Genomic DNA, 27,879 nt, shown 5'->3' with positions numbered 1-27,879 from the left:
GATGTTAATAATCTCATATCTTCCGATGCTCAGATCGAAGTCATTTCCAGTACTCAGACTGATGAGCGGCGTTCAGGCCATGGTTTATTCTTGTGCTACCATTTATTTTGGTATTCAGACTACCATTTTTTTCGGTGTTCAGACCGATTCTCACCGTACCAGACAGATTCTTTTTTCAAGACCACCTCTTTGTCGATTCTGACAGGCATTGTTACTTTATTTCATCTCAGTGTAAATTTCCGGGTTTTTATTGTATTCAATCCCTTGATACCTCGAAAGTGAGAAAGCCGTTGCTATCTCCCTTTCGGGTCTCTAGTTGATTGAATATGGGTAGCTGTAATACCCCAAAATTTACCCTTCATTTTTCATGGAAAGCATGGGATTTTGTTTCACATTGCATTAAGCATCATACTAGGTCATACTCATTACATACTGCATTAGTGACTTGGAAGTCAGGGTTTGATTGATCACTCCTTAACAGAAGGAGCCCACACAAGGCAAGACTGAGAATTGAACTTCATTCTCCAAATATACAAGTCTCAAGGTGGTCCAAGTGTCTTATTATGGTTCTCAGTTCATCAGTGGAAGATTCAAAGCTCTCAGAGTGTGCATCTGGATTTAATCAGAAATTAGGGTTTCATGGCTGCTTGCAACAGGAAAAGTTGGTTGGAAGTGAAGGATCTCATTCATGTCATGATCATAGAGGCATCTTGGCCTAGGAAGATTCACAATTATCTCACAAAGATCCATTGGCAATCAGTGCAATCAGTTCCTGATCATTTTGCCCTAAAACTAGGGTTTGGTATTAAATCGGTTTATTTATAATTCCTTGAGTGAAACTATTTTCCATGGCCCTCCATATGTCCACAAGGGTCTACATACAAAAAAAACCAGCTCTTTATTTGAGCTAGAGGTGCTTCAATTGATCAATGGAATCGGGAATCAGACAGATTGTGAAAAGTCAATTGTGGGGCCAGAAAAGTCAACTCCTGACATTTTGAAGTGGAATCTGAAAATTCATGCCTAAGGGAGCCTACATGTGAAATTTGATCAAGGTTGGATCATGGATTCATCATTTAATCAGGAGTTGGAAAAGTTACCAAATTTGGAAATAGTTGACTTTCCATTTAAGGCAAGTTTTTATGGTTTTTGCACCCACTTTAAGCCCATTTTCCATCAGGATGCAAGCTCTATTTGAAAACTTCTCCAACATGAAAGTTGTTCCTCTTGTTCCACGATTTCTAGAGATATAAAGTTTGTTTCATTTGGATTAAAATTGAGAAAGTTATGCTTGGTTAAAGTAAGACATTATTTTAGGACACTTAGAAAATTTTCTAAGTTCAAAATCTTCAAGATTTGTCAAGACTTATGGGACAGATTTCTTGCACTTCAAGGCATCTTTTAAAACTACTTTCTTCATGACATTTGTACCTTTTATGTCCTCTTTCACATACTTTTGGAATCATCCCATTTGGATCATTGGTTTGAAAGATACACTCATCTAAAGTTGGTATCATAGGCTGAATTTTTTGACAGCATTTAGGCCAAACTGGCCCAACCATTTTGCAGCTATGGAACCTGAACTTTATGGCCATTTTTCACCTCTTTCCACTCATCATTTCAACTTGTTTTCAACATGAAATATGTTAAGCTCCATGCCCTATTTCTACTGTTTGCATTTCCTTTCCATTTGGACATGTATTCATCAAGATACAAAGCCTTAAAGTCACCCTGTTGGACTATTTTTGTGTTGCACAAACCAACCAACACATATTTTTCCTCATTTGGCCATGTACCTTTTATGTTCACTCACTTAAGCTTTGACATATTTAGAGTTTCATTTCACACCTCACCTTTTGTAGCATTTTGCTCATGAACCAAAACCATACACTTAAGCCCATTAAGAACACCTTTAACCCTACATATTTAAACATCAAAAAAACCCTAATCTGAAAAGTGTTGGATGCCACTATTTTCAAGCAAGCAAGGCAAGAGGAAAAGACCAAGTTTCATTCTATTGCATTTCCACAAGGTTCTTGAAGTTTCAAAGCATCTCATTTTTCTTCCATCTTCAAAGAGGCAGTGGACCTTGCATCCATTAGGTAAGCTCTAATCCATTCTCTTCCATGGCCTTGTTCATTTTATTCCATGCCTGTTCATTTCTATTTTCATGCTTACCATGCTTACTTATCATTGTTGTCCACTATGCCATGCTTGTTTCTTGCTAGTTTTTTTAGGTTAACAATATGTTTTGCATGCTTATGAACCCTTCAACATGAGACATTGTGATTGAGCTTGAGTTTGTGTTGTGAAAATTTTGTTGTATACATGTGCATGATCCTACCTTGTTGTTCACTTTTCTACATGCTAGGGCAATTATTTTCAATAAAACAAAGCACCATTGTGTTCTACTCACTTTGTACTAGAACTTTGGTTTTTACATCTTGGCATTTCGTGAACCATAGCGCGAGCAATGTTGGTTTGAAGATGAGTAAGATTGGCCTGTTTTTCACGTGTTCTAGCATGCATGTGGGCATTTACGTTTGCATTGAGGATTGATGTGTGGCGCGCTGTACAGCCGCTAGATCACGCGCGGCCTCTCCCATCCTGGCCGTTCGCTGATACTTTGTCATTTAGTGACTTAAAAAGGGCTGACCGATTGATGCCCTTGTCCACATGCTTTTTTAAATAATCTGTTCATTTAAATGTCACGCTGAGCTTTACTTATTGGACCGGGCTGGGCTTGCTTGCAACACTGCTATCCACACACCCCTCATGGCCCATTATTCCATTTCATGTTATTTTCTTTTTCAATTCATTTTATTTTTCTGTTTTCATTTTAAATTAATAAAAAATATTTTATTTATTCATAAAAATACCAAAAAATACTTTTCACTTTCCTTAATGTTTTGTTTAATTTATGTAATTTTTATTTTCATATTTTATTTAATGTTAATATTTTATTTCAATTATTCATTTCAAATGGTTCATTTTAATACACATTTTTTCATTTATTTTATTTTGATAGCTTAAAATTATTTTTAACTTCTGATTTTTGGGATGAGGGTTGACCAAGGTCTCATGGTCAACCTGACCTTTTATTGGAATTTTATTTCCCATTTTCAATTTGTTTTTGATTTATTTTTGACCTAGTTTGTTTGGTTGACTCTTTCATTTGACTTCTGTTTTATTTCAATTAATTTATACACTAATTTTCATTATTTTTTAAATCTTTTTGGGGGATGATGATGTCCTGACCCCACCTTACTTAGTTTAATTTTTCATAATTTATTTGATTAATTTACTATTTATTTGATAATTTTTAAGTTGACTTGACTTTACAGTTGACTTTTCTATGATTGATGTTTGACATAAGGATTGCTTAGGGAAATTGAAGAGATATTTTGATCCTCCCTTGTTCATCTCATAGGCCATGTATTAGAGGCCTCTCATCTTGATTTTATTTGATCCTTGCATCATTTCCCGATTAAATTATTCATTGATTCTTTGTGTGCATAGTTTCACCTATCTGATTCATCTGATATTTTTTATACTTGTTTCTTTCATCCATGCTTCTATTGTTTGATTGCTTAACATGTTTATAATTCTCATACATTGTTTAATACTCCCTTATATAATTCTTTGATTCATTTTATTTGATCATATACTTGTTTATATATCTTATTGTTTGATTAACTGTTGCCTACTTGTATGTTGTATGAGGCATATATTATTATTGTTTGATTGCCATGAACAATCCCCACTCATTACAAATGTATCCCTCTCCCATGAATTGTATAATGTTTATTCTTTCATTCTTCATTCATCTGTTAATAAAAGAACTAAAACAAACATCCGATAACCATTTCATAACAAGATTAAAACCTCGATCCAACGTCGAGTAATCATTTTCCAAACTTAACATAACCAACATGTATTCATCCATTCTTTTGTAAGTCGATTGCTTCATGCATCACCATTTCTCTTGTAAGTCGATTGCTTCACGCATCGCCATCTACCTCTTGTAAGTCGATTGCTTCAGGCATCGCCATCTACCCTTTACCCTACTCCTTTCCTTGCTCCATTCGTCGAGTCTTGTTCCGTTTAGGTAGCACCCATTAGGGAGAACCCTTTGTATAATAACATAGGTAGAATTCTCATATTCTTTTGTATGATAACATAGGTAGAATTCCCATATTCTTTTGTATGATAACATAGGTAGAACTCCCTTCTTCTTTCGTATGATAACATAAGTAGAATTCCCTCATTTCTTTGCATGCTAACATTAGGTAGATGTTCCCATTTGTAAATCCTAACACATAAGTCCATATTGCATGACAACTTTAGGGCAGAGTTTCCCTATTTTTTTAGACCTTTCGTGCGTCTCCGATCCTGTGGCATGTCACTCTGTTCTATTGCAAAGAGGTAACTGCCTAAGACTCGATTCAGCGAGCTGCGACACCTACTGCTAGGACGTGAACACATTGCCCACTCACCTTTGACACAACTGGTGTCCTCCTTTGTAAGTCCATGTCCAGATGGCAATCCCTATGTAGCCGAACTACGACAACTCTGATTCTCATGTTCAGATGAGATACGTAGGCACAAGATGCGATGTCTTGCCGAGTTTGACTAACGTAGGCATAAGATGAGATACGTAGGCATAAGACACGATGTCTTAGCGAGCGCACATCTCTTTAACCCATAGGTAGCCGAGCTACGAAGACTCTGATTCTCATATTCAGATGAGATACGTATGCAGTGGATGCGATATCCGTGCGAGTCATTTTCTTTTGACCCTTTCTTCTAGTAAATAGTATATTAGATAAACACACACCCTTTAGACAAGAACAACAAGAGTGGATCCCTTAGAGTACTACGGATGCGTAGGGGTGCTAATACCTTCCCTTCGCATAACTCCCGAACCCAAGATTTGGTTGCGAGACCTTGTCTTTTCCTTTCCTTTCTCCAGGTTTACTTCGAGCGTTTCCTTTCCCTCCTTTGGGATAAATAACGCACGGTGGCGACTCTTCTGTCATTCTTTTTTCGCCGGTTGTTTTTTCGCACTTCTATTTTTTTAGGTTGCGACTGATGTGAGACCGACAAAACTGGGAGGAGTGGTAACTGGATAAAGATCTCCACGACTGTCACATCTGAGAAGGGTGATCCCCGTCTGAAAATCAGAGACAGTAAAACCAAAAGGATCAAAGGAAACATAAACATTATTGTCAGTGGTGAGTCGTACCAAAAAGTAACTCAGAGAACCCAACTCCACTACAATGGAAGCATGGAATCGCTTGGAAGATAATTTTCTAGGACAACGTCCTCAGGTGTACGCAACCTACTGAAGACACCTCTCAGCGTGGCAAGTCCGCCGCTCTGATACCATGTAAGATAATGGAAATCATGTCCTTCTCATTGATCTGAATAGAATATATATACATCAATTTGAAACATTTGGCCAACTATCTAATTATGATACAACATAATTATAGGAAATTAATTATGACTAATTATAACAAAATACTCTATTCTATTAGAGCCCTCTTCCACTTCTCATGTTGTGATGATGAAGATGGTTTCCGATCACGACTCATGGAGTCCCCAATAGCTAAACCGAAGGCTAGTCAAGAACGAAGAACACAATATTGACCCTCTCCTCGACGGTACGAAAGTAGAGTCGTTAGTTGAAAATGTTATTGTTTCTTCAGGTTTGAAGATGACGTTGAACGTTTCGTTAGGTTTGAAACTAGTTTTGTGTCGTTGAGGTTAAATGGTGATGAAGTATGTTTCGTTAGGATTGAAATCACGTTGTTTCGTCAGAGGTTGTTTCTTGATGAAAATGAAAATATGCAACTGAAGAAACAAGTTAGATAGATTTGTATAAACTGATTAAATGATATCACCACGGTTGTTTTTCAAAATCGTTGTGATATATGATGAAATTTATAAAAATATGCCATGTCTTAAGCAAATAAAATTTTAAAAAAATAATAAAAAATATATCACAACAATGTTTTTAGTCAACCGTCGTGATATCATATTTACATTAATTATATTTTATAAAAAAAGCGGCAGGTCTTAAGCAAATAATTTTTTAAAATAATAATAAAAAATATATCACAACGATGTTTTTAGTCAACCGTGGTGATATCATTTTGGTAATTTATAAAAAAAAAGCGTCAGGTTTTAAGTTGTTAAATTTTTTAAAAAAATAGAAGAAAACACCACAACGGTTTGTTTAAATAACCGTAGTGATATATCTTTCTTTGTTTAAATACAAATTAATGGTGGTGCTAAATTCGGAAGAAAATCACGAATTAGAAGACGCTGAGAGTCGAACTCATGAAACGTCAATTGATATCACCATTATTGTTTTAAAAAACCGTAGTAATAAATTATCATTTAGTTAAAAAATAAAAAATTATATACGCATCTGAATTTAGAGATATCACCACAGTTCTTTGAAGGATCATGATAATGGTGCCATGGTTGTATCTACTTTTTGTAATAGTGATCCCTTACAGTCTTCTTTCTTTTCTCTATAACTTGATCCTCTGAAGCCACTGCTTTTTCCTGAGAATCTTTTGTTCTTTTTTGTTTGATACCAAAATCTTTTGATAATAAATGCCATTTCTTCATCATCAAAATCTTCTTCAGAAGTTCCGGCATCAGTTGCATCTTCAGAATCCCAAATTTTAGAAGACTTGGAATGTTTAGTAACACACTTTAAAGAAAGAGACTTTGATTTCTTGGTAGGTTCATCTCCATTGTACTCCATCTCCTGACTTTGGAGATTTCTTATTTGGCTTTCAGGACTTATTGTGTTTACATCTTTGGCTTCCTAAATGGTTGTCACATTTGGTATGTTTCTAACAGGAAGACTCCTAAGAATCTTTTTGATATGATCAGAAGTTGTATATCTCTTGTTCAGAACTTGAAGACCAGATACTAGAACTTAAAACCTTGAAAACATGGCTTCAATATCTTTATCTTCTTTCATTTTGAACATTTGATACTATTGGACCAAGAGGTTAGCATTTGCCTCTTTTACTTGTTGGTTTCCTTCATATGTAGCATATAAGGATTCAAATATTGTTTTAGAAATAGATTTGTCAAAAATCTTGATGTATTTATAGTGGGGTAGAACATTTACCAAAACGCCTTTAACTTTGGGATGTTTCCTATAAGTCTTCTTTTGAGCATGTGTGTGACTTTTTATGTCAGTTACCATTCCTATTCCATTAACTGGAATATAATTGTCATCTTTAAGAATGTCCTACAACTAATCATCAAGACCTATGATGTAAGTGTACATCTTACTTTTCTATCATTCAAACTCTGTAGAGTCTCCACTGAAAGTTTGAGGTCTAGTTGTATAGTTATTCTTTTTAGAAGCATTATTATCATAGTTTACAATAACAGTGTTTTTGGAACCAAAGGTTTCAGACATATCAATCATGTTTTTCTCTCAGGATCTTTTCTATATCACGATTAAGTATTTAAAGTACATACCATGCTCTGATGCCAACTGGATGTGAGAAAAGCACAAGAAAGGGTGATGGTTAAATTGTGTTAGGTTTTTCTTTCTTTTCTAAAAACTCTCTTATTAGATTCTGAGCATACAATATAGAATCTGAATCAGAGTTAAGTGTTTAGTAGTGGATTAAAAAAATTCAAAGGTAGAAAGGATATATATATATATATATATATATATATATATATATATATATATATATATATATATATATATATATATATATATATATATATAGAGAGAGAGAGAGAGAGAGAGAGAGAGAGAGAGAAAAGCAATTATCTTGGTTCTTCCTACAACCGAAAGTAGTTCAGTCTCCTTGCAACTCTAAGAGATTTCACTATAATCAAAATTGATTACAATTACTCAAGCACAAAACCAGAGACTTCCAATGCTCAGACACACAAGTAAGAGACTTCTAATGCCCAAACACACAAGCAAGAGACTTCAGATGCTCAAGCGCTCAAGCAAGATACTCCAAATTCTCAAGCACACGGGCAAAAAACTTCTTACAATCTAACTTATAAAGAAAATATTGTCTGTTTCTTACACTTGATATACAATAAAGAGGTATAAACAAAATACAACACACTAATACTCTTTTAGAATTAGGAATTTCTAGAGTATACAAGTGTTAAGAAATTATAAGTTAAACTTGTGCTTTTTGTTTGACAGGGTAATAACTCTTTTATTGTCAAATGGGTATATATTTTTCTACAAAAGGAATTATATGTTGCATCCCATTGTCTTTTGTAGATTTTTTCTAAAGTCTTCATGTGATCAAAAGAAGGCAAAATATCCCCAGAGTCTGATAGTGGCCTATTAGAATCTCATCGATCCTTGCGTTGACTGGACCTTTAGAGTTTGAATCTCCAGAGTCTGGATCTTAAGAGGTTGAGTCTTTAGAGTTTGGATTTTTAGAGGTTGACTTCATTCAGAGTCAGAGTCTTAAGATTTTGGTCTTCAGCTTCAGATCTTTCAGAATCTGGATCTTTTGCTTCTCTTTAAATATCTATTCTTAGTACCATTACTAAGTTCTCTTCAGAAATTTTAGTCCATTGTTCTTTAAATATTTTCTTATCATCAAAACCTTAAAGATATGCTATAAATCAATTTTATTTCAATAATATATCTTAGTGTCTTTATCCGCTTTATGCGCCTTTAAGCACAAATTTGAAAATTCATCATCTGAGCTCGAACTAAAAGATGAAGAGGATCTCTTGTCTTCGTCTTCTAAAGTGATATAAGCCTATGACCTTTGGTATGATTACCATTTGTCTCGTAGGAGGCTTTATCCTTCGTTTTGTTGCACTTGTTAAGACTGAGACATGTAGTGAGGTAATAACCTGAGTTTTCACATTCATAACATGTAACACTTACTTCCTTTTACTTTTCTTCTTTCTCACGTGGATGAGATTTCTTAAAGTTGATTAAATTCATGTCAGAGTGCTTAAATTAGTGTTTCTTTATGTATTGATTATAACACTTGACAGATAACCCCATTTATTTCTCTTTGGAAGAATCTTCGTCATAACTTTCATCATTTTCCTCTATTTTCCTTGCCTTGGAAACGAGGCTTTCAAGGAGATGCCCAACATCTCTTATTTCATTTCTCTTTCTTTTTTGGTATTTACTTCAATGTCACAAACCTTCTTAATTCATTTTCATGTTCAATCAATTTTCTAAATAAGATTGAAACACCCAAATTATTTAGATCATTTGATTCATTAATGATTGTAACCTTAATGTGTCATTCCTTAGACACTGATCTCAAATTTTTTGTTAGCACATTCTTTATTAGAAATGTATGCATCCAAATTTTCTAACTCGTGGATTAAGTGGAGAAAACAAGTATGCATGGATTCCACAACTTCACCAAGTTCCATACGAAATAGTTCATACTCCTTTGTCAACATTTTAATTCTAGATTCCTTAACATTTGTATCCTCATGGAGCATTTGAAGAGCATTCCACATTGATTGTGTAGTTTTATGATGTGAAATTGAGTAATGCACTTTTGAACTTAACATGGAAATATGTTCTCTGCCTTCAAATCATAAGATGTTTTTTGAGTTTCTTCATCCCACCATTAGATTGATTAAAAAATATTACTTTCGAAAATCAGAATTTGAAAATAGTTTTGCACGGTAGGAGATTTACACAAAATTTTATATGATTTTGGACATAATGATTGAATGATTAAATCAAAGAAAAAAAATACGATAGATAAAAGAATACTATCATAATAAATACATCAATTAATCAAAATCATTCTATACTTATACCTCTAACTAATAATATATCCTAAATTATTATTTAAACAAAAGAATTAATGTTGTAACACACTCTTATGCCTAAATTATTATAAAATAAAAATTTAATCAATTAGCATCGTATTAGTAAGATATATACAAATCATAAAATAATTAGGTTATAAACAAATGATTTATAGATTAATTATAAAATTGGAAAAATGACGTTAAAAATATAAAAATTTCCCGGGTAAAGCTCTTGAAGAAACCCTTCTTCTTATTGTTGTTTCTCAAATACCCATTTGTCAAAACCGTTCCTTTTCGTGGTTAAAGCTTCATCTGATGTTGGGTCAGAAGCATCCAAAGAGGTAGAAATTGACCAACCTTATGGACTCAAATTTGTGAAAGGAAGAGATTAGCTGACAAGGCTTAGGGTTTGTTTCTTGAAGCTTATACATAACTTAAAAAATACCTAATAGTTTAGATAATAACTGTTTCATTTTAGTTTATTTTTTGTTAGGGAGAATAGCTTATACATAAGCATTTTATGGTATGGTAAGCGCTTATTTAAGTTGTTTATCCAAACATGAACTAATTTGGTCAAGATTGAGCTTATGACTGTGGAGTTTCATATTGCATTAATATTTTTTAGACTTTAATACTTTGAGATTAGTGATATCATATCATGCTCAAAGCGGGTAACTGGAGGCCTAATTTAGTGAAGGTTGGCTTGAGGTTGTATGATAAAGAAAGTGTCATATGTGCATTAAATAGAGGCCTATAGTGTTTGAGATATGGCTGAATCAAAATGTTCAACATTTGCAGTGCTGTTTTTGGGACCGAAATTTGGCCAGCCGCGGAATATGGAAGAACAATGTACACAATTCGCCAAAGAATAGGCCCACTACTCATGAGAATGCAGAAAAGATATGGTAAGTTTATTGTGTATGCATTTTTGCAATGTTTCCCTGATTGTGAACTTAGCACATGGATCCGTGAACCATGCTTTCCTTTTCTTCACAGGAAAGATAAAAACAGGTGGCGAGTTCACTGAGAAGGAGATCATCAGAGCTGAAAGGAACTCTGGTGTAGTCAGTAGCAAAGTCAGGGAAATTCAAGTAAGTTTCTTTAAATTTAAACTACAAAATTGTATTTCTTAAATTTTCAAACCCTTTTTTTATATAAGATATGTTATTTTCTATTGAAATATGTCACTACTGTATCTCCATGTGGGGTTACAACCGTTTTCATTCCTCAATCTTGTAAAAATTCCAGATGCAAAACTACCTAAGGAAAAAGGAACTGAAAGAGCGCCGGGAAAATGATTTGAGAGAAGGCTTACGACTATACAAGTAAGACTCCGTCGACTCAGAAAAACGTTTTATTTCTGTTCTTATTACGTTTTTTAACAGTTTTCCTTCATTTCAAAATGGAATTATAATGTTCAATCTGCTATAGAGATTAAGTGCAATTTCTTGTCTAGAAGTGTCATTTCACACGTGTCATTTTTGGGCATTTTATGAAATTTTGGTTTTTAACATATAATCATGCAAATATACAAAAATCATGACGCTGAGCTGGATTTAGTAAATATTTCCCTTTATTACTTAATTGCTTATTAAAATAAGGAATGAAGGATTGGTGATTTTGTTCTTGTAAAGACAAGGTGTACATGACAGTTTTATATGAAATTATAATCTGCAACACCTAGTTTGAGACAAGAAAAAGTGTTAATTTCAAAGTATATACATCCAGAATAAGATTAAAAGAATTAATGATATCTTCCTGATAATCCTAATGTCCGTTACTTGTTTAAATGTTGAAGGAATGCTAAGTATGAGGAAGCATTAGAGAAATTTGAGTCAGTTTTGGGAACAAAGCCAGAGCCTGATGAAGCAGCAGTGGCAAGTTATAATGTTACTTGTTGTTACTCTAAGCTGAATCAGGTATATATGTTTGTTCACTTTAGAAGTTGTATGTGCTGTATTTAGTCTATGTATAACTTTCTGAATAGATTAAATCCCTCTAAATATGTAGTGACTAATTTGTTCCAGTAATCCCTCTATATATGTACATTAAATCCCACAATCGCATCTTTTCATTTATTAGTGTTATAACATGTCACAAGTAGTTGGGGAGTGCCGAGTACAAAGGAAGCCATTTAAGAAAGCATGTTCCATTCCAACTTAATACTACACCATTTTGGACTCATTTAAGTCCCACATTGGCTAGAAAATCACACAAGCAAGTGTTTATAAATGTCTTACATGCTAGTTGGATCGCCGAGCTGAGTAGCGCCAGCTTGTGACCCATGTGGGGACATCAAGGTGATGGAACATGGCTAAGGCTTAACAGGTTGGTCTTGTGGTTGCACCATGCTGGCTTGCCCACTCCAAGTTGTGAGTTAACCCACGGGACTTATGCGAAAGCATGGGTCTTGTTGGTCTTAGACATGAGGGTATAGCGTGAGGCTGGTTTCACAGAGCAGCGAACACTTCCTACTCCTGACAGTGGAGGGATTACAGGCCGCTGCACCATCAGCCCACTAAAACCTAGTGAGTCTAGCCCCTTGAACTATCACTTTTTTGGTTCATACTAGAAAAGAAATTTGACAATGGGAGGGAGTTCAGAAAATATGAATCACACAATGAAACACCGTTTGTTTCATCTGTTTTTATTTTTTTTACAAAAGATCCTCCGGTTTTGAAGACTTTAAGGTGATAACTATAACTCTACAAGTTATAATATCATATTTGTTGCTAAATAAGCTGCCTAATGATGTTGTTGTTTAACAGAGAATCAGAACTGATCCTGACCTTGCAAATGCAAGGGCATCCCCGGAATTCTACCCATTATTGAAAAGATTCTATGAATCATTTATCAACGAGAACGCCATCAATGCCATCAAATCAATTTTTGGAATATTTAATAAGAAATAACCCCTCTGCGTAGACACAAGAAAACAATCGGTTTAGCTCTAAGGAATTGATTGAGCAATATGATTCCGTCACATTTGATTTCGCCATGTATATTTTGTAGTTAATTATAGGTCTCAATTTTTTTGTTGCCACCTTTGTAGGATCATGTTTTATGTACTAGTATGATATATAAGAAACTTATGATCAATAAAATTGTCCATTTCCATCAATACTTTTAATAATACCAATATCACAGCTCAATAGTGTAGAAGCATGCTTTAATCCAAAGAATTTTGATGAAGACAACATGTATCAATGCAAAAAGATAAGAGCTTCAAGAGAATTCAAAGCATCAAGTTAATCAAGCCACATATGCATAGCAACATTTGGTTCAAGCTTCATTATCAAGCCAACACTTTTGTAAATTTGTTGAATCACTTCTAAGGTATATCTAATTCACTCTTAAATTAGTATACAAGTGTTCAACAATCATGTTTTGCATTTCCATATTTAACCCAACCATTTTTTAACATGTTGAAATGAAAAACACATTTTACTTAAAATATTTTTCTGTGTTTCAACAGTGTTAACCGGTTAACCAGATACGTTAACCGGTTAACGGCCCTGTATTTGAAATTCTGAAGTTAACGTTAGATACGTTAACCAGTTAACCCATTTGGTTAACCGGTTAACACTGTTCGTTTCAGCATTTCTTGGCCTCTTTTCATGAAAAAATGTTTTCAAATACTTATACCTTTTCACTAATTTTTATGAAGAAAATTATACCTCTTTGAAAAGGTGTTTTGATCAATATAAATTCTGGATTTTTTAAATGAAAAGATACCTCCTTTCTTGCAAACACTTTCAATTAATCATTCTTATAAAAACCCAGATTTTTATCAAGTGTCCAAAAACTTTCTTAAAAATGTATTCTTTGCATTAAACCTTCATATACCTTACTAAGAATACATATCATTTGGTTTGAACACTTGTATACTACATTGAGTGATTGATATCCAAAGGGGAAGACTAATCTAAGTGATTAATATATTCAAGATTAATCATCAACTTTTTAATTAAGTTCAAATTTTTGTATCATACCTTGTTGTCCAGGATTGTTGGAAACAAGTGAAGTGTTGAAGAGGATTATTCTTCATACACTTGATTACCTATAGGTTAGATAGTAAGCATCACCATTGGTGTGAGTAGGTTGTACAATAATTCTAAGTATAGTGAAATCTCTTTCGAGTCGAAAGGGGAGTGGAGTACCTTTGGAGTATGAAGGGAACCACTATAATTTCCGGTGTCCTTTTACTTTCTGCAATTTATTTTTCAGCACTTAAACGAAAAATAACCAAGAACCGGAAACAAGATCGAAGAATTTTTTTACCACCTAATTCACCCCCCTCTTAGGCGCATTTACAACTTCTAATGAAATTTTATCCAACATGAAAGTTAAAGATCTCTCTCTCCCATTTCCAAAAAGTCCAAGATCATGAGTTTATGATGAATGGTTGAGGAGATATGATCAAATCATTGCCAAGTGTGCTTGAAACTTCAAAAGGGCATAACTTTTGACTCATAACTCCAAATTGAGTGGCTCTTTTTGCATTTTGCTTGTCATGACATGTATTTTCCAAATCATCCATCACATTGCATGAAAATTCATCATATAATCATTTGCACATTCATGACCATTTTGGAGGGAAATTTACAAATTTGAATTTGGTGCATCATGGGATTAAAATACCATTGCCAACATGTGCATGGAGTGATTTTAAGTGAATTTGAGCTCCCATTTGGTACTGTTCACGTATGCATTTGCATGGCACCACCAATTTTCCAAAATTTGTCATACACCTTATTTTTGCCTAATCCTAATTAATTCATGACTAATTGTGATTTGGATGTAATTAACACATGGTATATAAGGCAAACCCTAACAGAATTGCTCATAATCTCAAATTCTAGATATAGATCTCATTTTCCCTCCAAATTTTCTCTTATTCCAAATTCAAAAATTCTTCAAAGAACACTGTGATTTTATTGCATATTCTTGTTTCCTGATGATGATTGAGTGCAGATCAAGCTCTTGATTGGAGAATTTGGACCAGAATCGTGTTGTGCAAGCTCATGAAGGTGAAAATGGAAGTTCAAGTTTGAGCTAGATCTGAGCCTTTCCAAGCCTCAATTCATTCTTAAAGCTTCATAGCAAGTGCTCAGGAGTAGATCTACACACGTGCCAAGCCTTGAATCACCAGAATTCACTACTGCCATTGTTGGAACTTCAAGAAGGTGCAAATTTCGAACCTCCTAATTCTCTTTTTTATGGACATGATTAGATAGATCTTTGCTCGCTGAAAATTCTGATATGAAATTCATAAAAAATGGTTAAGAATTGACTAAGTTATGCTGAGTTAAAAGTTTGTGATCAAGAATGTTTTGCTTCGATTCTTAAAATATATGTGGAATTAGATCAAAATATTGTTAGATTTGGAACCTACATAGCAAGGCGAGTTGAATGATGTAATTACTTTTAAAAACTGCAAAAACTGCAAAAAAAATGGCGTGGTACTGTTCACCACCGTCTCAAGGTAGGAGACGATGGTTTCCTCCGTGTACCACCACGCCTGTACAGGCTAGGGCATCTCTGATTCGTTTCATGAAAGTGCACTGTAGAAGCGCCTATTATATTCATTTCGCGTGTTCGATCCTTGCACTCAGCATTGTTTGCTTAATTCATTTCCATGTCATCTGCTTGCGTGTGCACTCCGTGTCCAAGCGATTGGCTCTTACGCGTTTGACCAGGTCCACATGTGCGTTGGACCATTGAGTTGGCACGCCACGTCCTTTAGTTAAACTACAACATTTTGATACGCTACGCGGTTCGATCCTCCGCTCTGGCACTTTTTTCAAATTTCTCAACCTTTTTCTAAATTCCCTCCATAATTCCCTATGCATGTTCATTTATTTCAAACATTTTTTATCCAACTTCAAAAATTCATATCAAATTGAAAACACATCCAATTAATTCCCAATTTTTTGCAAAATGTTCCTTGAAGTGTCTATTAATTTTTGGTGGTGGTTTCATGATTTTATCATCTCTGGAATTTGAATTGTGATTGGTTGATTGATCATGTGTGCAAATGTGACATTGCTCCATTCTTTCTATTGTGAAATGCTCAATAATGATCCAATTGCCATGAAATTTTGTGTGCTGATTCTTAACATGATGATTGATTTGTGAGATTTTATTTGGCATTTTTTGCTATTTCCTTCACTGTTTGGGATACATGATTGTATGGTGTGACAATGTGTGTCACACAATTTGATGTTGATCTTCTCCATTTTCGTTGCCTTATCAATTGAGCTCCTCTGTTTATAATTTTTGGCATGATGATTGTGTTTGATATGTTGTGTACTCATGAAAATTTCCAGAATTGTTTGAGTCATTTATGATTTAATATGGAATTTTGATTCTTCATGTCCAAGTGTGATCACCTTGTGTACCTTTTGCCTCCTCATGCTCATGAAATGACTTTTCTTGATGATTTTGACTTGGTCCTTTTTAGGACATGTTCTGGCTTGATTGTAGATGCTTCTTGTTGAATATCAAGTTCTGTTTTGACTTTTTGATTCACCTTTGACCCTAGGCTTTGCCCTAGGGGTTTGTACTCACATTTGAGCTTTGAATTTCAGGTCCAAGCCTTCATCTCCATGGTTGATATTGCATCATCATTTGAGCTTTGCTATTTTGCTTTTGTTTGCTAACATTTGGTTATTTTGTAGGTCCTTTGGTGAATCACTTGAGTGTTTGCCTTATGGCTTACATGTTGTACATATTGGGATTGTCTGTCTGTTGTTATCTGTTAACTGTTGGTTGTTTGTCTGAACATAGTACTGATTGTTTAGCTTTTCTCACAGGTACTTTAGCCGCTTTAACTCATTCTTTGAGTTGCTTTGCTTTGCTTGTGGTTGGAATACCACTTAGGTAACTTCCTTAACTCCATGTAGTCTGGAAGACCTGGTATTTTCTTTTGGCAGACACCTGACTGAAGCCCTCCTTAAGAGGCAATGTTTGTGCTTGTTTATCTTTGTGCCTTGTACATGTAAATACCTCCTAAGTGAAGAGGCATTGGTAGATATAAGGGATGTGCAATCCATCCCCTGCTATTCAGTTGAGTCTTTCATCTTGCTCGCACTACGTGCTGATGCATTTTGAAGAAACACCCAAAATCTTGTATATAGAGTCAGTCATTGTGGAATAGAGTTCCTCATACTGAACTCCCACGTTTTCATTGATAGAAGCTCACCCAGGCCCAGGTTAAGAGCTATGAGGTCTTACCCTCATTACCTTTTCATCTGCTTCACCCTAACTCTCAATGTTAGGGTTAAGAGCTCAAAACACCCATAACAGAACCGGCTTGTTTGTCGAGGTTGATTTGACCCCTGACTAAAGCCCAACCTTGTATGAGCCACTTGTTTGCATATAGTGTGTGTGCTTGCTCTCCCGTGCTTGTGTTTGCTTACTTGATGTTTAGGCTAGCTTGCTTCTTGTGCGAGTTAGGTTATGTTAGATACCTCAACATAGGACCATTGTGGATTGCATGACAACTTTTAGGCTCGAGTCAGTCTCCCTATTAGTTTGTTATTTCCCGGTCTCTGGTTAGGAGAAAGTTTCTCCCCTGTAAAGGGGAACTACGTCGCCTTGATCCTCATACCAGATGAGGTACGTAGGCAGAAGATCGTGCGAGATCTCTCCGGGCACCCTTTTCTTTTTTGCGTGTGTTTTGCTTTACAGCTATCAGGCTCGAGTTCCCGACTCCCTTTTAGTCTGTGTGTGCAACCTCTTTGTTTCCTTTGATGTCTCAGCATCTTCTTCGTGTTTGGTTGACAAGTTTTAGGTCCGAGTACCAAACTCCCTGTTAGCTTGTCAATTTGGTAACCTTCTTCCTTGTTGTATGTGTTAGGAGATGGATGTAAGTCTAGCGATTGGCATTCGGTTTCCCATTTGTTTGTTGTGTGCTTGGAGTCTGATGTAAGACCATCGATTGGCCTTCGGTTTCCTTTGCGTGTTTGTTGTGTGTGGAGTTTGATGTAAGTCCAGCGATTGGCATTCAGTTTCCCGTTTGTGTTTGTGTGTTCGGAGTTGGACGTTTGACCAGCCATTGGCAGTCTGTTTCCGTTTGTGTGTTTACTTTGACGTCTCAGCGTCTCCTTTCAGTGTTTGTTTCGGCGTGCGTTAGCCGAACTACGGTAGCTCTGATTCTCATTCCAGATGAGATACATAGGCATAGGATGCGATATCCTAGCGAGCCCGTTTCCCATTTCCCTGAACTACGTCGACTCTGATGTTTGTTTCTGACAAACTACGTAGGCCCAGGATGCGAGATCCTGCCGAGTCCGCTTTCTCCGTCGTCTTCCATCTGTGTTTTATTCCAGTGTGTGTGCATTCTTTTTGAGCAGTTATTTAGCAACCTTATTCTATTCTTCTGAGTGTGGATCCCGTCGAATACGACGGACGTGAGGGGTGCTAATACCTTCCCCTTGCGTAACCTACTCCAGATCCTTGTAATCTCCGGTCGTAAGACCATTTCCTTTCCAGGTTTACTTCGAGCATTTCCTTTCCCTCTTTTGGGATAAATAACGCACGGTGGCGGCTCTGTTTGTTTGCTTTTTTCCCGCCGGTTGTTTTTCGCATTGCGACAGCTGACGACTCTGCTGGGGACAAGAGAAGTTGACCTCTTGCTGTTCCATCTTCCCTAAGCGAGTCACTCCTAGCGCTCTTTAGGATAGTTTTGGTTGCTTGTGCTACTTTATTTATTGCATTTATGATTATTATGTTGTGATTATTTGCATATATGTTTGCATGCATCATGTTATCATTATGCTGGATTCTGTACAGGTTGGTTCCTCTGATTTGGGGTGGGTGTTCTGAGTGGGGCTAAAACCCAGGCCCGAGTATACACCTAGGATTAGTGTGGTCTCATGTTCCTTACATGTTGGTTGGGCATGTTGTTGCGACGTGACATACCACAAGCCGGACGAGGTTCTTCTGAGAAAGCTCTTCCATTATGGAGTATTCCACTTTGGTTGGGTTATCTCTTTTGAGCTGGTGACTTTGGTGACCGTTCTTTCCCGGATCTTTGGGTTAGATGATCTTATGAGAGCTGCAGCGGCACACCCGAAAGGGCAAACCCGTTGAGTATCTTGTCCGATTATCGAGACCATTATCCGTCTTAGGATGACGTTGTTAGAATTTACCTGTGAGGGGAGGGTTGATTCTTACAGATGAATGTTCTGAGGATGACTTTGATGGTGACTATTGGTTCAGTTATTGATTTGGGTCCTATTTTTGAGTTGGATTTGTGGATTTATTTCTGGTACAAATGATTTTTGTGGTTATCAGATCAGTGGCTTTTCAGTGATGATGGTGATATATCCTTCTGTTCCGTTTATTTCGGAACCCTGAGTTGGATTTGTGGTTACTCAGTACCTCAGATGGTTGTGATCAGTTCAGAGGCCGTAACTCAGTGCAGTGGATGTTCAGATGACTTGGAGGATGGCACAGTGCATTGCATTCATACATCATCATCATTCACATTTTGCATTTATCCGCATCTAACACATGTTTATCCATATGCAGGGGACATTCTTGATTGAGATCCTGGTAGAGAGACTTCTTCACTCAGATATGAGGCCCGGTTTGAAGGACGATGTTGTCTACAGTTTCTTTGATCCAGAGATCGGTGTGCTGAAGGAGATGATAACATTGATTACGCCTGACCATGTAGGGATGTTCCGTGAGACTTATGGGGGTATTCTGAAGATGGTTTTCAGGCTCACTGACGGGGATCGGAGTGCCATCCATACTTTTCTCCAGTTTTATGATCCTGGTTTGAGATGCTTTGTCTTCCCGGATTACTTGTTGGGGCCTTTGATGGATGACTATGCTGGTATCTTGGGTATTCAAATCAGAAATCAGGTTCCTTTCTATGCTACTAAGGAAGAACCTGATGTTGGTGGGATCTCCCGTGCTCTTTATTTGAGCCCTGAAGTGACTAAAGGAGGTCTGAAGGAGAAGGGAAAGTTGCCTGGTTTTCATCTGAGTTTCCTCGAGGCTAAAGCCAAGGAGCATGCTGTTTTGGGTGATTGGCAGACCGTCTGTGCTTTGATTGCTGTAAGCGTTTATGGAATCATCCTGTTCCCTAACCAGAAGAACTTTGTGGATATTAATGCCATCCGTTTGTTTGCTCAGAAGAATCCTATTCCTACCCTGGTTGGGGATGTCTATTACTCGGTCCATAATCGGAACGAGAAGAGGCGTGGGGGATTGATTAGGTGTTGTGCTCAGTTGCTATACAAGTGGTTCATGGGGTATTTGCCTTCCAGGGGTGCTTTTGTTCTTCTTGATCATACTGTAAATTGGGCAACCAAGTTGATGGGTTTGCGAGCCAAAGACATAGCTTGGACTCATAGTAGTGGGGCTGGACAGGATTTCATTTGCAGTTGTGGGAGTTTTCCCAATGTGCCTCTTATAGGAGTTCAGGGTTGCATTAATTATAACCCGACGCTTCTTAAGAGACAAATGGGATTCGCTATGGAGGTTCCTCCTCTCAAGAGTGAGATTCAGGAAACTTTCTACTTCCCGGTTGAGGGTAACCAGTCATTGTTGAGGCAAGTGTCTAATGCATGGCGCCGCATTCAAAGGAAAGTCAAGTTTTCTTGGGGTAGAGCTAATAACAGGTCTTTTCCTCCATTTGATGATTGGCTCAGCAAGAGAGTGGAGCTCACGCATCTACCATTTCCTGTGGGTGATCCTTGGTACCCATTGATTGAGGAATCCCATTCTTCTGTCAGTATGGAAGAGTTCCTGGAGATGAAGAGGGAGAGAGATCAGCTTCATGCAGAGAAGACTGAATTGGAGATGAGTGTTGCTAGAATCCAAATGGCTAATCAGGAAATCAAAGGGAAAATAGAAGACCAGGATAAGAGGCATGCCTTGGAGGTGAAGCGCTTTGAGATAGACACCGCTTATTACCGCAAGATTAGCCAAGCGTTGGAGTCATCTACGAAGGAGCACGACGTTACCAAGGAGAAGTTGGCTAGAGCTTTGAGAGTCATTGAAGATGAGAAGAGGAGGCAGATCCTTGTGAAGACTCAGAGGGAAGCTAGAGCCAAAGTCCTTACCACGGAATGGGAAGTTGAGAAAGCAAAGATTATTGCTGAGAGAGATCACTATCTTGCTGAGAGGGATCATTATTTCCGTCAGATGAAGATTCACCAGAAGGAGGTGGGGAGACTTCAGAAGGAGAACACTGAGCTCAAGTTCGCTGTGAAGTTTACCAGGATGGTTGATGATGTAGGGCCTTCTGTGGGACCTTCGTCAGATTAGACCTTTCTTATTTGTGTTGGATTATCGTCAGGCATGTTGACAGAATTCACTTGCTTGTATTTTCTTTCTGATTCTGGAGAATTGTATTTGATCTGTATCAGACTTGATGTATGACCTTCGCACGTATTGTGCACTTTTGATATGCAGTGGTTGTTATCAGTTGATGATTGATCTTCAAGCTTTATTTGCTTTTCTATGCACACTCACATAACACACACATGGTTGGGTGATATCTTTGCTAAATCATAATTCTCTGGTCTGTGTGGTGAAATCAGATGATTGACATCAGAATGTTGCTGTCAGATTATTATCTGTCTCGATGAAACCAGGATCGAAAGACAGAGTGTTCCTCATATGGATAGACATTGCATTCATGTGTGAGTCATAATAACCTGTCTTCTGTTTTGCAGGTGTCAGTTTCTAACATGTTCGATTGACACAGGAACGATGAATCCACCCAACGCTGACATTCTCGATCTGAAAGAGAAGATGGGTGAGTTGTTCAATATCATGCAAGGGCTCACCGTGGGGCAGAAAGCAATCACTGAGAGGTTGGAGAGGATTGAAAACTGGCTGAGAATGGGGGAAATGCAGGGAAATGCTCCGTCGTCTGGAGTAAAGAAGCCCTTTGGCAATAGTCAGCACAAGAAGGAGGTTGAATCAAGTGATGTGCATGCCAAAAGGGGTAAGGATCGTTACCACCCGTATGCTGCCACAATAACGATTCCTGCTGGTAATCAATCTGTACGACAGCAACAGCAGCCACCTCAACAGAGAACTCAGAGAGCTGGGTGCCAAGCGAGAAGAAGGATGACTGATCGTCAGTTTGATAAGCCACCCATGGCGTATGCTCTTCTGTTTAAGAGGTTGAAGGATCTTGGGTTGGTTCAGTCAAGGACGTTGGCTCCGGTAGGATCAGACCAAAGGCTTGGAGGTTACAATGAGAACATCAAGTGCGAGTTCCATTCTGGTGCACCCGGGCATAGCATTGAGGATTGTACAGCTTTTAAGCATGTCGTTCAAGACCTGGTGGATTCCAAGGCCATCAGTTTTGCACCGACACCGGATGTTAATGCTAACCCCATGCCAGTGCATGGTCCTATGGGGGTGAACGTGATGTCAGAAGATAAGAGAAAAATGGAGGAAACGAATGGGGATCAGTTAAAAACTCCAATGTCTGTGATCCAGAGGCATCTGATGAAGAGTGGAGCTTTCCCTGGTTGTGATAATTGTTGTGCGACTGTCGCTATGGATGGGTGTGTAACGATGAGGGAAAAGGTTCAGAGAATGATGGAGGTGGAAATGGACGATGAAAAATGTGAAACACCGAGTCAGGCAGTTGAAACCGTCAAGGTGGAGAAGGCCATATGTGCTGAGAAAAAGAAGAAGTTGTCCATTTCTTCTTAAAAACAGGCCATGGAGGTGGTGAAGAACGGAGAAGCCCTAGGCTGGGGAAAGATCATAGACATTATGGTAAAAGCAAATATGTTCGGGGTTGGCTATCAGCCAGACCAAGACTCGTCTGAGCAAAATAGAGGACGTCGTCAACCGTTCACATTCATCAGTGTTGGAATGCTGGATCCAGGTCACGCATGTGCGGTGGGTGAAGAGATTGATAGTGACTGCAAACTTAACTCGTGGATAAAATCGTGCGTACCAGGGAACTGGAAGGCCTCAAAGATCATCACTGTCACTCATCGTGAAGAGTAATATTTCTGTTTTTCAATTCTGTTTGCATGAAAGCCATACGTTTTGCCCGAAACGTAATGGTCCATTGTAAGGGTCACCTCATGTGTTTCATTTTGCAACATTTTGCATCATTAATAAATGGATGTTTTTATAGTAAAAGCGGTGTTCCCTGTTTTTCATTTATTTTTGCAGTTTAAAAAATAAAAAAAATGGCAATGTTTGTTTTCATTTGTCTTCCTTTTGATTTGTCTCGTTCCGACTTCAAAAAAAAATAATTCTCCGGATCTCATTGATAACAATTCGGTTACACCTTTGTATGACTTCGACAATCCGATCTATCATGCCGAAGAAGAAGGCGAAAAAGATTGTGATATGCTGGAAGATTAGCCAGGTTGTTGAGACAAGAGGAGAAGGTGATTTAACCGCATGAAGAGCAGGTCGAGGCTGTTAATCTGGGGACCGACGAGGTCAAGAAAAAGATCAAGATTGGGGCCGCTTTGGGGACACATGCCAAGAACAGAATGGTAGCCCTGTTGAAAGAGTATGTTGATGTCTTCGCCTGGTCGTATCAAGATATGCCAGGGTTGGATACCAATAGCGTTGTGCACCAATTACCATTGAGAGAGGACTGTCCTCTAGTGAAGCAGAAGCCGGTGCCGAAAAAGGATGTGAATGTGAGAATGTGTGTGGACTACCGAGATTTGAACAGAGCTGGCCCGAGGGATGATTTTCCATTACATCACGTCGAGGCGTTGGTGGATAATACAACTCAATTCCCGATGTTTTCCTTCATGGATGGATTTTCTGGCTGTAATCAGATCAAGATGTCGCCAGATGATATGGAGAAAACAACGTCTGTCACACCATGGGGCACTTGTTGCTATAGGTGATGCCATTCGGTCTCAAGAACGCCGATACCACGTGTCAGAGAGCTATGCTGACTTTGTTTCATGATATGATTCATCATGAAATTGAATGCTATGTTGATGACATGATAGCAAAGTCCCAAACAGAAGAGGGGCATTCGGTAGACTGGGTCAAGTTGATGTACCGGTTGAAACAATTCAAACGGAGGTTGAATTCAAATAAATGCACTTTCAGAGTGCGGTCCGATAAGTTGCTGAGGCTTATTGTGAAAGAGAGAGGAATCGAGGTTGATCCTGTTAAAAAAACGAAGAAGAAAAAGAAAAAGTAATACAAGAAATACCTGAACCGAGAACAGAAAAGGAGGTTCGTGGTTTCTTAGGTAGATTGAACTACATTTCACGGTTCATATCTCATCTAACAGCCACGTGTGAACCGATATTCAAGTTGTTGAGAAAAGATCAAATGGTCAGGTGAAATAATGATTGCCAAGCGGCATTTGAAAAGATAAAAGAATATTTGCAGGAGCCTCCGATTCTGATGCCTCATGTGGAGGGACGACCGTTAATCCTATACTTGACAGTCCTCGAGGGGTCCATGGGGTTTGTATTGGGGCAGCATGACGAGTCTGGTCGAAAAGAGCATGCCATATACTACCTTAGCAAAAAGTTTACCGACTGTGAAACAAGATATTTAGTGCTCGAGAAAACTTGTTGTGCTCTGGTATGGGCTGCTCGCCGACTAAGACAGTATATGCTGGTTCATACCACTTTGTTGATTTCCAAGATGGATCCGATCAAGTACATTTTTGAGAAGCCAGCATTGACCGGCCGGGTTGCAAGATGGCAAATGATTTTGACCGAATATGATATCTAGTATACCTCTCAGAAAGCGATAAAGGGGAGTGTATTGTTTGATTACCTCGCCCAGCAACCCATTGAGGATTATCAACCAATGAAGTTTGAGTTCTTTGATGAGGACATCATGTTTCTCAAATCGAAAGATTGTGAGGAACCGATCCCGGAGGAGGGGCCTGACCCTGAATCCGAATGGATTCTGATGTTTGATGGGGCCGTTAACGTGAATGGTAGTGGAGTTAGTGCTGTTTTGGTTACGCCGAAAGGATCCCACATTCCTTTTGCTGCCCGGCTAACATTTGAGCGCACCAACAACGTGGCTGAATACGAAGCTTGTATCTTGGGGATCGAAGAGGCGATTGATTTGCGGATCAAGAACCTTGTTATATATGGAGATTCAGCTTTGGTTGTGAACCAGGTTAACGGAAAGTGGTATACGCATCAATCTCATTTAATTCCATATCGGGATTATACGAGGAGATTGTTGACGTTTTTCACCAAGGTGGAATTACATCATGTGCCTAGAGAAGAGAATCCTTTGGCGGATGCTTTGGCTACTCTGGCTACCTTGATTAAGGTGCAGTGGTGGAATCAGTTCCCTAGTGTTAAAGTGGGACGTCAGGATAGACCGGCTTATGTGTTTGCTGTTGAGGCAGCACCTGATGATGAGAAGCCGTGGTACTATGACATTAAGCGGTATCTAGAAACCCAAGAGTATCCCGAGGGAGCATCCAAGAAGGACCGAAAGACTTTGTGGAGGTTGGCCATGGTGTTCTACCTGAACAAGGATGGGGTTTTGTACAAGAGAAATTTCGATTGGGTTTTGCTCAGATGCGTCGATGACAGAGAAGCAAGCCAATTGATGAAAGAGGTGCACGAGGGGTCGTTTGGTACCCATGCCAGTGGGAATGCAATGGTGAAGAAATTGTTAAGAGTTGGGTATTATTGGATGACAATGGAGGCCCAATGTTTCAATTTCGTGCGGAAGTGTCATAAATGCCAAATTTATGCTGATAAGGTGCACGTGCCTCCTAATCCGTTGAGTTTGATGTCGTCTCCATGGCCGTTCGCTATGAGGGGCATTAATATGATCGGAAAGATCGAGCCTACGGCTTCGAATGGGCACCAGTTCATATTAGTGGCTATTGATTACTTCACCAAGTGGGTGGAAGCAGCCTCTTATGCCAACGTGACGAAGCAGGTTGTTGCCAGATTTCTCAAGAGAGACATCATTTGCAGATATGGGGTTCCCGAAAGAATCATTACTGATAATGGTTCTAATCTCAACAATAAGATGGTGGCGGAACTGTGCCAGGAATTCAAGATTGAGCATCACAATTCTTCTCCTTATCGTCCGAAGATGAATGGGGCGGTCGAGGCAGCCAATAAGAATATTAAGAAGATTGTGCAGAAGATGGTCGTGACCTATAAGGTTTGGCATGAGATGTTGCCGTTTGCGTTGCATGGGTATCAAACCTCGGTGCGTACGTCTACTGGGGCAACGCCTTTCTCTCTTGTGTATGGAATGGAAGCCGTGTTGCCAGTTGAGGTTCAAATTCCCTCTTTGAGAGTCCTGATGGACGTGAAATTGCAAGAGGCTGAATGGGTAAGGACTCGATACGAAGAGTTGAGCCTGATTGAGGAAAAGAGGCTGGCAGCCATTTGTCATGGGCAGTTGTACCAGCAGCGGATGAAGCGTGCTTTTGACTGAAAGGTACAACCTCGTGTGTATCACGTAGGAGATATGGTGTTGAAAAGGATCCTTCCTCCTCAGAACGATCGTAGGGGCAAGTGGACACCCAATTATAAAGGTCCATTCGTGGTCAAAAATGTTTTCTCTGGCAGAGCCTTGTTGTTGACGACCATGGATGGCGAAGATTTTCCATCCCATATGAATGCGCACGCAGTTAAAAAATACTTCGTATAAGAGACCCGCTGGACGAAAAGAAAAAAATGGTCCAGGCAAAAATAGGCATCCCGGCGAACCAAAAAAAATGAAAAAGGTTCGGGCAAAAATTAGGGATAAAAAAAAAAAAACTGTACACCCGGTAAGTCGAAAACCCCACAAGGGCGGCTTAGGCAAAAAAGGGTATCCCGGTGGACTGAAAACCCGAAAGGGCGGTCCAGCCAAAAGAGGGAATGAAACGAACAACTGCGTCTAGCATGATCGTTCGTGTTTTGGTTGAGACACATGGATAATTCCCGGCAGAGATCGGTCGGAAGCGTCTTGTTCAGAAGGCAGAAAACACGGAGAGTCTTGAGGACATATGGGGTGTAACCGAGTTGGAACTCGATGAGATTACGGGTTCACGTTGCCATTAGGATAGATTTTCCTTTTGTGTGCAATTACCTCTTTGCAGGGATTGCTTCCTGTTGTATTGCTCAGTTTCGAGCCACACCTTTTTCCAATCAATAAAATGCATATTCAGTCAAATAATTTTGTTTTTGTTTTTCATTACCGCTTTGATTGCGAAAACATCCGTTTATTTTGATATAGAATCTTTGCCTTTTGAGACATGGAGATCCCTTCCAATGCATGTTTATAAGATTGAAAATTTGAAATCTTATTCGGAAGGTTGAGTGACCCAAGTGTTGAAATTTCGGCACGCCTGGGGCACGTTTTTATCTAACGATCTCTTTTGCAGGTGTTGTTAGATATTTTCACTCACTTGTAGGTTGTGATGTGAAGCTTTGTGACAAAAGATCCCCGTGGAGTCCAATCAGGGACAAGGGACTGAAGAACGGTGAAAAGACGACGGAAGAACGTGCGACGATCTTGGAGGGTTAATCAAGAAGACTCTTCAAAGTCTGAGGACTGGAAAGTTTGTATGAATCCAGGGAGTTCGATCTCCGTGGAGTACGGAAAAGTCGAGAATACAGGATGATGAATCAGAAAAGTCCAGACGAGTCTGGGAGCTCTCAAAAGTGGAAAGCTGATACTGGAGTTAGATGGTGAATACTATGATTCGACGAGTCGACGGGTGTTCTGTGCCAGACTTTCCTTATTTCCCCAAGCAGGGTCGGGATGGTTATCTCCCCAGCGGGTTCAAGGTCGGTGTTTCCTTGGCATACAGGCCTGAAGGTGGCATAATCCCCAAGCAGTGTCGGGATTGTTATATCCCTAGCAAGTCGAAGATTGTTGTTTTCCCCACAGAGTGCGTTGGTGGTTTCTTCCCCAGCGAAGTCCCCAAGCGGATCGGGTTCAGTGGAGTTCATCCCTGTTGAGGGTTGTTTTCCCCAGCGGCAGTGCTATTTCCTCAGCAGGTTGGAGATTGGAGTGTTGTCGAGTTCCTCAGCAGAGTGCCTCGAGCTCCCCAGAAAAGTCCCTTGAGGGGATACTTTTTATGCATTCATCATTTAGATAAGC

General features: G+C 38.5%; 1 protein-coding gene across 1 annotated transcript; it reads left to right on the top strand.

The window, feature by feature from the left end:
• Positions 1-10,002: 10,002 nt before the first annotated feature.
• LOC127102290 (protein MET1, chloroplastic) lies at positions 10,003-12,728 on the top strand. Its single transcript, XM_051039675.1, has 6 exons — positions 10,003-10,157; positions 10,615-10,721; positions 10,813-10,907; positions 11,065-11,141; positions 11,615-11,735; positions 12,585-12,728. Exons 1-6 carry the CDS (start codon positions 10,132-10,134, stop codon positions 12,726-12,728), a joined length of 570 nt encoding a protein of 189 aa, XP_050895632.1. The 5' UTR covers positions 10,003-10,131.
• The last annotated feature ends 15,151 nt before the right edge of the window (positions 12,729-27,879 follow it).

The sequence above is a fragment of the Lathyrus oleraceus genome, chromosome 7, assembly GCF_024323335.1.
Source record: "Lathyrus oleraceus cultivar Zhongwan6 chromosome 7, CAAS_Psat_ZW6_1.0, whole genome shotgun sequence".
In the NCBI taxonomy this organism is placed as follows: Eukaryota; Viridiplantae; Streptophyta; class Magnoliopsida; order Fabales; family Fabaceae; genus Lathyrus; species Lathyrus oleraceus.
The sequence above is the reverse complement of the archived record's forward strand: the minus strand, read 5'-3'. Positions and strand labels throughout refer to the sequence as shown.

Coding starts and splice junctions, on each gene's coding strand:
- LOC127102290 (XM_051039675.1), top strand. CDS start 10,132: ATGTTGGGTCAGAAGCATCCAAAGAG. Junction 10,722..10,812: donor GAGAATGCAGAAAAGATATG/GTAAGTTTATTG, acceptor TTTTCTTCACAG/GAAAGATAAAAACAGGTGGC. Junction 11,142..11,614: donor GAAGGCTTACGACTATACAA/GTAAGACTCCGT, acceptor TAAATGTTGAAG/GAATGCTAAGTATGAGGAAG.